Source organism: Seriola lalandi, unplaced genomic scaffold (assembly GCF_002814215.2).
Source record: "Seriola lalandi dorsalis isolate HSWRI2012SDOR001 ecotype SW California unplaced genomic scaffold, Sedor1 jcf7180002054301, whole genome shotgun sequence".
Taxonomy (NCBI): Eukaryota; Metazoa; Chordata; class Actinopteri; order Carangiformes; family Carangidae; genus Seriola; species Seriola lalandi.
Genome location: NW_019524854.1, coordinates 135590 through 148913, shown reverse-complemented (window position 1 = coordinate 148913; position 13324 = coordinate 135590). Strand labels below are relative to the sequence as shown.

The 13324-nt window shown below is 39.8% G+C and overlaps 1 protein-coding gene across 1 annotated transcript in view; it reads right to left on the bottom strand.

Moving 5' to 3' along the window:
* Positions 1-13324, bottom strand: part of gatb (glutamyl-tRNA(Gln) amidotransferase, subunit B) — an 18093-nt gene continuing 4769 nt past the window's right edge. Inside the window, exons 4-13 of the mRNA XM_023406309.2 lie at positions 9160-9355; positions 8643-8765; positions 8406-8519; positions 6965-7049; positions 6307-6351; positions 5737-5929; positions 5384-5517; positions 836-914; positions 574-708; positions 1-461 (exon numbers count right to left, since the gene is read on the bottom strand). Coding sequence (XP_023262077.1) covers positions 336-461; positions 574-708; positions 836-914; positions 5384-5517; positions 5737-5929; positions 6307-6351; positions 6965-7049; positions 8406-8519; positions 8643-8765; positions 9160-9355 — 1230 coding nt within the window. The 3' untranslated portion in view covers positions 1-335. The remainder of the gene's footprint in view (positions 462-573; positions 709-835; positions 915-5383; positions 5518-5736; positions 5930-6306; positions 6352-6964; positions 7050-8405; positions 8520-8642; positions 8766-9159; positions 9356-13324) is intronic.

Sequence of the window (13324 nt, the reverse complement as noted above, 5' to 3'; positions counted from 1 at the left end):
TAACATTGTAACAGATTGTGATAATCTGAAAAGCTTTATTACGTTATAGACACATAAATATAATGAAGGGTTGTCCAGTGAAAACATTGTACAGTATTTACATAATGTCATCCTCTCAGGAACTGAGGATGGAAGCTTCATTGTCAGCTAGAACATCAATACTTTTATTAACCCATAGAGGACCAGATACCATGTGCCACCATGTGGAAATGATTGCCCTGCGTATCTGTATTTTCATACAGATCTACATCATCACTGTCATATCTTTTCTTTTTCATAAAGGTACTTGACTTTCAGTCTGTGATATGGCTGGGTCTCACAGAGCAGTTCAACCTTCACAAAGTCTTCTCTTGTAAAATTGTCCTCACCAGAACTGGGTCAGCTCTACCTTTGGTCTCCCTCTGAACCAGGCCCATCAGTTTGTTCAGAACTTTCTTGTTTCCATTTCTGAAGGCGTGAACCTATAGAGAAGCACAGCAAACACAAAACATCTCCAACCAACAAACAAACAAACGAAGCAAAAAACAAACAAACAATATAATTGCTAGTGAGAATTCACATGTGAGCCCTCACCTCATCAGGATGCGAGTCCACCACCTTCTGGCAGATGCTGTGCAGCTGTGCAGTGTCACTAACAAGCCCCAAGTCCTGCTCCTGGATGATCTGCTGGGCCGTCTTGCCTGATGACCTCCACATCTCCTGGAACACCTGTGAGTGGGGAGAAACCAGTAAAGACACAGGTGATAACCAGAAAACAAATGAGAACCAGCTGCACTTGTGTGTAGTGAGTGACAGATAGAAGGGGATAACGGCACAGCCTGTGCAGCTGACTGACCTGCTTGGCAACCGAAGAGGAGATATGTCCTGTTTCTTGGAGGTCCAGCAGCTCAGCTAGTGCAGGAGCAGAAACTGGGCTGGAATCAAATGAAGGGGTAATTTAATTACATTTTAATGGACTGAAGAATTAGTGATATAAATGGAGGAGGAGAAGGAGAGCGAAAGAGTGGGAGTGTCAGAAAAAAGATGCTACAGTCTATCAACATTTGTGATTTGACTATAATGTGTTTGTCTTTCCTATGTCTGCTTGTTTATTCCCCAGGCTAGAAAACAAACAGAATCAAAAAGCCTGTTATAATATATTAAGTGGAGACAGGGTTTCGTTCAGTGTACTGCAGGCCAGACAGTTCATCTCCGCTAAATCTCCTCCAAACATGACAAAGACACTGGAAAAATAGATGAAAAGTATCCGTCTTTACAAACACAACTCAGTATGAACAACGGTTTATGTGTAAAATAAAGCAATGATTCCCAATCAGGGGTACTTGTACCTCAGGGGACACTTCTGCAGTTGGAAAGCTCAATTAACTTAACTAGAAACTGCAATTTCATCAAAAAAAAAGAAAAGAAAATTGCTTAAAAGGAAAATAAACAGCCAAACAGCAGTGTTTCAAATTGGTGTGATGCTAATCTATAGTAAATTATAATAACCAGTAAACTGTCATACAACCAGTTGTGACACATTAACACCACACGTTGGAGTTGAGAGTGTGAAGACTAGAAGAGCAGTTGAACTAGCTAAAGATCATTTATAGTTGAAACAGTTAGCTGAAGCTGCAATTGATAAACAGTGGATATCATGCTAGCTACTTAGCTGGATAAATATGGATAAACAATTGAAATTGTTAATGCTAGCTAAAACTAATGAATAACAGTTCAAATGGTTAAAGATATTGGATATGAGGTTAAAATAATTAGTCGAAGTTATGAATCAACATTTGAAATAATTAGCTAAAAGCAACAGTTGTTAAATATTTGGCTAAAAGTAAATAATAAATAGTTGATATAATGCTAACCAACAGTTGAAATGGTTAATGCCAGCTAACGGTAATGAATTAACAGTTGAAATAGCAAAAAGTAATGGATAAGAAGTTAAAATAGTTAGCTATTGATAATGAAACAAATGAAATGGAAAAGTTGAAAGTTGAAATTGTTAGCTGAAAGTGACGAATACACACTTTAAATAGTCAGCTAAAAGAAATGAATAAACCGTTTCAATAATAAGCTAAAACTAACAGTTTTGAAATGCTTGGCTAAAAGTAATGACTAACAGTTGAAATAATTAGCTAAGTGAATAAACAGTGAAAACAGCTAAAAGTAATGGATGAATGGTTCAAACGTTTAGCTTCTGCCACTCGTGTACTTCTACCATTTAGTTCTACAAAAACAATTTTGACCAAAACAACCTGAACGTCGACTATTCAGTTGTAACAATACCCGCTTTTATATAATAAATAGCATTAAATGCGGTAACACCCAGTTCATAATCTGATCATAAGAGCATATTTGGATGATGAAGATACTTAAGTTTATCTAATATTAGTGTTTTTAAATCTTTCACATTAATGTAGGCATGATGACATATTTTTCAACTCTGTCATCATCTTGTCACCATCCTGCAGCAAATCTGCCACCGGACATGCACTGAGTTTCCCTCATGGGCAGCCGCCAGCAGCCTGTCTAAGGGGGGAAACCCTGGAAGGCTAGAGACAAGTCTTAGGTGGGAGAAAGGCGCAGACGAAATCTTAATGACATGTCTTGAGTTCCAGCTTTCTGGCTGTCTGAGCAATGTGATTCAAAATGTTTCTTTCAGCACTTATGTGAGTGAGTTTCTATGTTTTGCACCCCGCCTGCAGCTTTTGACAGTCCTGCCGGCCACTCTTTGTTTTTTCTTGAACTCTTCTCCTTTCAACTACAGCAAATGCAACTTTATGCATAAATAAACACCAGCTACTTTGAGGTTCACTCGCACACAAATGTTTCGCATCTGTCTGGGAAATGGTACATAAAGTGAATCTCACAGCATCTGTGCTGACGTCAACCCATTACTTGTTTCAATTTCATTTGCTGTGTAATGACTCAGAGCTTTTTGCTTTAAGAAGTTATTATAGAACTGTATTTCTAATCTTAGTTGGACTTCAGAAGCAGATGTGGAGTTTCTAAAGTGGTGATGACCTTCAATCTGTAAATACAAATAAAAATGCATCCACATTTTTAGCAGCAGTCAATATTTAGCTGCCATCTTAAGAAAATTGCTAAGATGAAATGAATTGAAATGAGTATTGAGTGTAATATTTAGTGTCACAGTAGGAGACAACTTTTCATAGCCAGTGGCAAGATAGGCATCTTCATGTTTTTTTTTTGAAGGACAGAGCGTGACAGGTACCATGGCGCCTTCTCTTTGCTTCAAAATATCAAAAAGACTTTATTCAAAGTGTTTTGGAACATTTACAAAATCCAACGTGTTCCAGGCCTTCAGCAGGGAGAGATCAAAACATCATCTTCCAAAAAAAGTAATGATTTCACTAATGTAATTGGATTTGTCCACACAGGCTTTTCTGTGACGGGCTGTCAGGACTGTCACAGGTGTTTTGTCATTGACAGACGTGAAGAATTAGGGAATATCAGATGATTTATGAGCTCACACATGTAGCTGTTGTATGGTATGTGACGGTCTAATCAGTATTTGTGAACACTAAAAATCTAATAATCCTTGATGTCAATCAAATGAGAGTGTAGTGTAGAATGGTTAATGGAAGAGAGAGTGAATTATTTTATCTAACTGAGGTTGATGTGCTGTCATTTTGAACCCAGCACCTGTAGCCTGAATATAAAAATATTATTCTGAACACCATACAGAACAAGTAAAATCTTTTTTGTGGCTAAATGTCTTATTAATCCAAAGCAAGCCCCCTTGGGGAATAGAAAGGAAACAGTTCAGTAACTTAGATTTTAGTGGCAACTCATATTACTACTACTCCAAACCCTCAACACCTGAGGGTTTGTGAATGTTGATGTCAAGGGTGGGAATCAGTAGCATTCTTGTTGCCCTGCAACATTTACTTTCATTTAGTTCAGTAGATAGTCCTTGTGCTTCAATATGATACCAGCTATGATGGCTGTGCACAATATTTAACACCATGAAACACACCTCATTCACTGGTGCAGTCATCTCCAGATATGAAGCATAGTGTATGAGGTGGAGTCACTTTCGCAGTAACCGACTGTCATCATCTGCTTCATTCATGCTTTATGATCATCAGCTCACTCACATTAGTGTGGGCATCAGCTGACTCGTTACGTCCAGTCATATTCATGTGGGTGCGCAACCTGACCATTATAACTACTACTCTTATTTTATAACTGCACAGCAAAATAATACAAGCAGCAGAGAAGAAAGGATGAGTGCAAGGACAGAATTTTGTGGACTGCTGCTGTTAGCTCAGCTCCTGTAGTTCATGTTTACAACTCTAATGCCCACACTGTTTCCTGTCCCCACTGCTTTTGGCCACATCATGAGAGTAAATCTTATCAGGCACATTTTGGTCTGACTGCAGCTTCCCTCTGCTGATAGACACATGCCAACACTGTTTGATGCCAGAGCTTCCTCCAGCACCGCAACCTCCTCCTTATGTCCTAAGTTTTTGTAATTACTGATTTAACCCTTGCTGCTTGGATTTTTGGAGAACTCCCTTCAAGAGCAGAACTTTTTACACCAACTCGAACTGTAGAACAATGTGCTATAAATAGTCCATTCACTGAAGTGTCCTATAAAGTTTAGTCATGAGTTACAGGATATGAAACTGAACTGCTGATACTACTTAATTACTTTTTAGGTGACAGATCATTTTGACATGAAATCAGAGTTTTTCACTTGAGTGAAACCCTTGAAGCAGTAGCTTGTGACACCTTAAAATAAAAAGAGGCCTAACAAACACAGATTGCATCTGGAGAGTGAATATTTTTTCTTTAAAAGTATTCTCATGCCTTCATTACAGACAATGAAGAAATAACAGGGAGCGAGGGAGAGAGAGCTGCAAAAAGGTTCCCAAGCCAGACCTGAACCAGCGACGCTGCAGTTCATACTCAGCGTCTGAACCCTTAACACTCAACCCTTGTTTTACTTATCAGAGGAGGCCTTCAGGCTGAAAACCATTGTAAGTATTTCACAAGAAAAAATAAAACATTTGAGTAAGTTCAGAGAAAAATATCTCATGACCTCCTGACTCTAAAGTCAAAAGCAGCTTCAGTAATGCTTTTCCTATGTGTACTATTACTTGTTCATGCCCCATTTTTCCTCCTGCCACAGCTCAAAATCTCCGACATTTTCAGATACAGCATGCAGAAAGTACGATGTGGGCGAGTCAGTCAAAAGAAACTCAGAGAGGAGGGGTCATGTGCTGAGGCCCTGACATCTAAGATGTTGCATTGGCAGCAGAATGGGATTGCATTCATGAGCTACATTGGCAAAAAAAAAAAAATCTGCAAACCAAACATTAAGCATCATATCAATATTATAAAAGCAACATGAAGGGATTTGTCTTACCTCTCGCTCACACTAATGTCTTGCTGTTTGAGGTGACCCAACAGCTCATTTGTCACCCAGCCAATCACCTTCCTTGGCTCCTTCTTGGTAGCTTTCAACACCGCCTCAAAGTAGTCCACCAGCCCATCCTCGTTCTGCAATGAAACGCCAGCAACATTCACACGCACGTTATCTAATTAGGATCAAATAAGCCCAGCAGAGACTATCGGTGTTGAGTTGCCTCCTGGATTTAAGCAGAACTGCATCCATGCTGACTTGATCAGATGGCAATTAAAACAAGTATGCAGAAAACAGATTTAGTGAGGGAATCAACTCCTCTCTCACTGGTTGCTTTCAGCCGCTTATGAACTCACCACCAGAGTGAAGCTGTGCTCGGGCAGGATGCCGTATGTTTGAACCAGCCTGTCTCTTTTGACACTGGGTAGTTCTGGCAGGCCTTCTCTTATCTTCTGCACCACCACGGCCTGGCACGCATCAAAGCTGGTGGGCAGCGACGTGTTATCCTCATACACAATCAGAGGGGGTAGGTTGGGCTCTGGCATGAACCTTAAGGGAGGGAAGGGTGGTAGAAAGGGGAGGGAGGGTAGAAGGCGGGAGGGAGGGAGGGAGGGAGGGGGAGAATGCCTTATCAGCAGTACAGATAAGCTTAGGGAAGAGAAGGTTGGCTTTTGATGAGATTCTAATAGTCCTTTTGACACCACACTTGTCACGTTTCACTTGCACTCCTAATCATTTGACTTCATCAGCCTTACACCTGTCCATCTATCACTCCTAAATGCACACACACGCAACTGTCCTCCAGACCTTGAGTGATATCTATTTATTTCTGTCCATCTAACTGCCACTCATCTGTCCCTCTTTCAGTCCCCACCAAGGAGGGGACAAAAATGACGATGAAGGTGCAGATACAAACTCACACTCACCTGTAGTCCTGAAGACCCTCTTTGTCCCTCATGGGGATAGTCTCCCTAGGAGACAACGTGGAAACATTATTAATTAACATTGTCAACATTCTGATATTTAAACACACATGAAAGATTTCAAAAATGTAAAACTGTCGTGCTACGGGAAATTGAATCGACAATCGGCATCAATCAATGATGAAAATGCTCACCCCTTAAAAATGGTTTAGTAGTACAACAATTGCAATAACAACTACAAAAAAAGGACAATAAAAACAAGAGCGGGAACATATGTGTGCCGTGATGCCTATCAGTCTGCCCAGTCACAGGAACAAGAAGAAAGAGCCAATCATAGGCCATCACACACTGTTTAACACGCTTCACCATGTACCTCGGACATGCAAGGCCTCATGGGATGGAGGCAGAGCACCAGAAGATGATCAAGGCCGCAGCTGTGTGGGAGCTGGATCATTCTGTGAGCTCATAAGCCTGTGACTAGCATATAGCTCACAGATAACACAGGATGGCGGTGGCATCCAAATGGCTCTATCTATCATCATTACAATGATGGTTCCTCCTTAGCAAAGATCGAGACTAATGAACCAGGCAGAGATCCCAGTCAGAGGGTGTTGTAGTGGCTCAAGCTTGGCATCGCAGCCCTCTTCTTTCGTTCTCTTACCCTGATTTGGAATCGTATGCCCTGGTCTCATTTTGCACCGTTCCCCCTCTCTGCAGGACACTGATCTGTCTCTGAATCTCAAAGTCTGGTGATATAAGAGACAACATCAACATAAACACATAACTTAATCCAATAACAGTGTAACACACAAACACAATTTTCTGGTAAATGCCAAACATCTGCTGTTATACACTGGCAAATCCTCGGGTCTCTGACTGCTGCCACATTGTAACTGTGATAAATGATGTTTTTCTCCATGACTTTTAAATACCAATTCAGCAGCAGAGTAAATGTGATTCAACTTTATTGATAAATAACTGAAGCACGGCACCACAGTATGTTAAACCATGCTTAAATACCTGCATATCAGAATGCTGAAATTTTCTAGCTGCTGCTCTTTTTAACTGAAGCTCAATCAACAGTCAGTGAAGTTAGAGTTGACACAAAATCTATGCTTTTTTAAGTGAACAGCTGCGAGAAGCCAATTCACCATCACATGCTGCTATCACACAGCTAATTGCTTGTGAATGGTTGTCAGTCCTTAACTTATGCTTCACAAGTCACTGTCAGTATTAACTATGCTTCCTATCCTCATTTCTCTTCATAAAACCAGCTATCCTGTTTTCATTTCAACAGTATAGAAATGATAAAAATATGAATTTTTGTTACACCTGACAGATAGACAGTTACACAAGTGCATATGCATGTGTTCCTCTTTGGCTTCTTTGTATATATTTCCAGTGCTGGAAGAAAGATTTAAACCCTTTACTTAAGTATTAAGTATTAAAAGTACTCATAATGAAGAAATATGCCCCCTGTACAGTATATTATATTACTGAATTATTATTACTGATGCAATAATGTGCACGTAGCATTAACTGTTGTAGTTGGTCAAGCTAATTTTAAGTATTTTACATACTGTTAGGGAGATTAATCTATAATAATGCATCATACTCATCAAACTCATCATGCATTTTGTATGTAGTATCTTAATCTGCAAAATAACCAGTAACCAAAGCTGTCAATAAATGTAGTGGCGAAAAAAGAACAATATTTCCTTCTGAATTGTAGTAGAAGAGTAGAAGTACGAAGTAGCATGAAAGGGAACTACTCAAGTAAATTTCAAACAACTTGCTGTTTTGCAGGAGGTTATGTGCCAAGCAACCAGGGGAGACACCATGAAGTTAATGGTCCTAGTCATAACACCAACTGTTTTTACACTGTGGTTTATTACGGATGAAATATGTTGATTTGGGGGTGCTGGTAGGAAGATTTAGTAAATTTTTGGAAAGATCACAAAAAAGGTTTTAGTTTTCAGATTGTGTGTGAGCAAGCATGTAACACGTTAAGATCTATTCCAATGGAACAGCATTCAAGCAACTTCAGGAAATGTCTCTTACACTCCCATGCTATCCTCCAAACTTTTTATTTTTTTATTTACCTATAGCCCTGGCCAGGAATCGGATGCTGTTGATGTTCTTCACCTCAGTCCTGATGCCCAGGGGCTCACCTGGTCTGTGGATGGACACGTTGGCATCTACTCTCAGCTGGCCCTCTGAGGAGACAGAGGTAAAAAAGATGCACTCCGAGAGGGAAAGACGTTTGAGTTTAGATGTAGAACAGCTCAGAAACAGAGAGAGAGGCAGGCACAGAGACACAGACAGAGTGACTTCCATACCAGACATGTTGCCTTGACAGGTGCCCAGGGCTTGCAGGATGAGCTGAAGCTCTCTGACAGCGGCAGCAGCCTCCTCTCCACAGCTCATGTCTGGCTCCATCACCAGCTCCATTAGACCTACACCTGATGGATGTGAAGGCAGCTGTGTTTTACATCTCTAAGATACCTATACCATGGAGCTTTGTGACAAACATCGACAGTTCTTGCTTTGTTGAGCAATTTAAGTCAGGAACTTAAATTTTTAGAAAACTTACTCAAACAGTAGTAAAATAATGCATTTATTGGGCACTATTTTCACCAGTGGATTAATCCACATTTGGTGCTTTTTTGGCAGCAGGAGGGCATATGTCAGATTGAAAAACAAGGAACAAAGTGGACCATGTTGATAGTAATAAAACAGCATGTCATTCAGTGCAATGCTGAGGCTCATTTATGTGCTTTTAATAGTTTTTGGACAATAAGAAAATGGATGGACACATTGGCTTCTACTCTCAGCTCTCTGAGGAGAAAGAGTTACCTGCTCTGTTGAGGTCTATGAGTGTCTGGCTGCGGACGTCATCATGGAGACTCTTGCCACTGTCCTGCTCCAGCTGAATTTGTTTTATGTTGACAGTTTTTCTGATCACTTCACTCCTTTTTCCTCCAAGGAGGCTGTAAGTCAGTATGCCATCTATTGCAATGGGCCGCCGCTGCTGAGTGATCTGGTATCCAGCCTGATAGGAGAAAATACAGCACTATGAAATTCTGGGCAGCACGGTTGTGCAGTAAATAGAGGATCCAAAACTCAGAAATATCCTGTTGCTGTTCTTAACTCTCTCCCTCAGCAAGAAAACTGAACCTTTTATCGAGTCCTAACAGTGCCAGCAGCTCACCTCACTATCTGATTAAAAAGACACACGGTTTGCCAACTGTGTTGGTATAATGAAAAGTCAGTCAATGAGAACAGTAAGAGCAATATTTACTCACTTTTCCTCCCCATGAAATTAAGAAAGAAAACACTTTGACTTCTAAGACACTGTGACATAATGCTGCACTTGTAACTGTAGGTAAAAATGCCGACCAGCACACAGCCAGGAATAATGGGGCACAATGCCATCATTTAACCTGTTTCATAAAATACAACAATATTACCTCTAAATGATATCTGTTTGTTTATTACTGTATGGAATTAAAGGGGCTATTTGTAAGTTGTCCCTGTCGCTGAATGTGATTTCTTACCGGGAGCAGGTGGTGATGATTGTCGCTTGACAAGAACCTTAGTCGGTTTACAAGACAAGAGGTTATAATACGCCCTCTGAGCAGTGCTACCTCTTCAGGGCACAATCAAGGCTATAGTCCGTCGTTATCAGAAAGTGATGAGACAGGCTGTGGCCTGCTAGTTAGTGTGCTTAACAGAGGTAACATTGGTGTTGCTTTCCACTGCTGGAGACAGCTCCTGGTGAGTAAAGGAATAAACTTTGATGCTGAACTCTCAATGTTTCTTCTAGACTGGTAAATAAAGAGCTGTAAATGCTAACGCTAGCTATGTGGCAATAGCAAAACTTACAAATAGCTCCTTTAAGCTGTATGATATGACAAAAAATCCAAATCAAGATAAATGATCAGATTTGCTTCGAAAACAATTGAAAACAATATTTTTGGATTTTGCTATATTAACATGTTAATTACACTGATAAGCATTCTGGGCAGTTGGGTAATTGGTTGGTTGAACTTGTGTTAGATATCACCAGCTGTTTTGTAAATTTATAGACATGAATTGAAAATTACATTAGGTCAGGGTTAGTTAAAAGATTCATAATGTCAGAAATTCAGTAAATTTAGTTTAATGTCCACATTAAATTCATTATTTTAAATGAACGAATAGAATAATCTTTCATTCTGTGCAACCAAAAGATTATTTTCAATGGGAAATGCATCATGGACAAAGGTTTCTGTCCGTCTCCTGCAATCGTTCAGTTAAATTCCAGCACTGCAGTGGAATAACACGGATGGTGAGACTGCAGTCAGTGTCATGGGTCCATGTAAAGGTGAAGCAGGCAGCATCAATTAAACCCAGCGTTGCCTAATTGGCTGGGCCTTCATTGTAATGCAGAAGGAGTGCTGCCATTTCACTCAAGATTTCTACTCACAAAAGCATGCGGATAAATATTTTATCTGCCTCTCTAGTCCTAAAAGAATCTGCTGCCCTAAGTATTAATTGCCTGCGTTACTATGGCAACCACATCACAGGAACTAAACATTAATCATACTTATGCTAAAGAGAGCGAGTACGTGGGAGAAGAGATTGGGGGGCTGTTAGTCACTGGCTTTCTGTACAATGTGCCTGATCGACTCAATCAATCACGTCCACACTTCTTCCTTTTAAAAAAAAAACAAAACAAAACACTACTGGGGATTTTCTTTTTTGATTTCTGCTGTTCTTGGTGGATTCAATCTTTAAATCTGCTGGATTTTGTGAATACTATTGCAGCTTATCAGAAATCGCCTGTTTCTTACTTAATCTTTTCATGAGATTTCTATCTGCCGTTGAAAATGTGGTCTCTGCTGGCTGAAGCACGGACATGCGTTACTGTACATTCGGCAGCATTTGTAAAAGTGAAGACTATTTGCATTTCCTGCATAATAAAATCAGCTATTTCTGGCTACATAATGAAGGACGAGGCAAATTTATTCTTAATAAGATCCTAGTAGACACATTAAGGTTTCCCATTTACACCCTGACAGCAGATTGAGCCCTAATGAGCTGAACACCTTTCTATACTCACAGTTACAGATGCATGTCTGCTCTCACACTATACATACACCATTAGACACACATACACACATTTCATACACACAAACTCATTTCTGTGTTGTGAGCCGCTGAGTCATTTTCTCAGTCATTTCAAAGTCACTAAACAAACAATCCTCCGTCAGTCGTCATGCTCCTCGCGCCTGCACTCTGAAGTTCTCCTCAGCTAACCATCGTCACACACACATTCATTGCTCTCATTAAACACATGTCAAAGCTTCAATAGTCAGGCCATGTCTGTTTATTTAGGAACTTAATATCTCAAGGAAATTGTAATTATTTGCTTTTGTTGGTAGATTAGTGCGGAGCTGCTGAGGCATGTTATTAAAGGGCTGTTATATATGTGCCTTGCCTGCCATTTCATTTCAAAGAAGGAATGCTGTTTGGACAGCGGCATTAATCATTTAATGAGCAACTGTGGTGTTTTACAAAATGCAATCAGGGATTTCTAGTGGAACATATCAATAATGTAAAACGCAATTTACAAATGTATTTTTCAAGGGTGGGATAATTTCTCCCTGGGTCCTGCTACTGGTTTGGTTTTATGAGCAGAGATTACCATCAAACTTTAGGTTGAATGTGAGAAATATCCCATCATCTGCATAATTAAAGCCACTCTGACTTCAGTTTATCAACACTGGGACAGATCACTCATTTGAAACAGCTGTAGAGACCAAATCAAACTAAATAAATAATTATTAATAAAAAAAAAACCAGCAGCAGGTATTGTGCACAGTGAATTTAAAACACAAATAAAGGTTTAAGGCTCAAGCTGCTGACAAGGGATGCACAATGTTTGTGAAATCCCCTAGGAAAACAAAGACTGTAATCGGGTATTATCGTCCCTGCTGTGTGTGTCTACTGTTGAAAATGAATCCAAAAGAGGTGATGCAATCTTTGGTAAACACACAAGAGAGCAAGAGGAACCTAACAGTAATCCCTGCGCTTCTGGAGGGGATTTTACTGGAATTTGAAGATACATGAAATTTCTGGGGAGATAATGTATCCCTACCATGGTGATTAAAATGTGTGCTGCTGCCACTTTGTGATAACCAGGAAGTTGGGTGAAATATAAAAAACTATCTATCAGGATCTACAGAAAACAGCTGTGCATCAAGCTTTATCAGTCACACTTTCACAATGGGTTCAAGTCAGCTCAGAAATTAATCAGAGATATCAAAGAAAGAGATAATTTATTTCACTCTAATACAGTAACGGAAACAGTGTAATAAAAATACCAGCTGAAGCTCATATTCAGTATATTACTGCCACTTCTTTGAGCAGTTTCAATGAAATTAAACCAAAAGGAAAGAAAATCTGTCTCCTAGTCCATAATTACCCTCCTGATTACCTTGCCCAAAGCTGTGTTAACATAATATCTTACCAGGGTGAGAGAGACTGAAAATTCAAATTACAGAATTCTCTAACACCTTTCTTCTGAGAATTTATAGATTTATTACAAGAGGTCCCTGTAGGGCAAGTGACTGTAGAGTTCCCATGGCATTTTGTCTTTTCCATCTAAGCCTTAAAATGTCACTCATAATGGAAGTAAAATTACCCTGGGGCTCTGAGGGGTAGTGAAACCTTGCCATACGAGCACTCTGGTACATGGAGGAAAGTGAACATCATTTGGGCAAGACTGTTAAATGGAAATATCAGAGTTAAAGAGAGGGGGTTTGGTTACCTCTACCATCACCTTACCAGACTGCTATTCAGCTCATGTGTTATGCTGTTAGACATTTAAAACCTAATTCCCATGTCGTGACAATTGGATTGGTATGTAACCTCTCAAATACCATGGTGGCAAACTTGTCTGATCTACTTCTTTATAAATTTGGAAAGAGGAATTTAAAGATGCACTAAACTATTGTTTGGCCACTTGGAAGCAGCA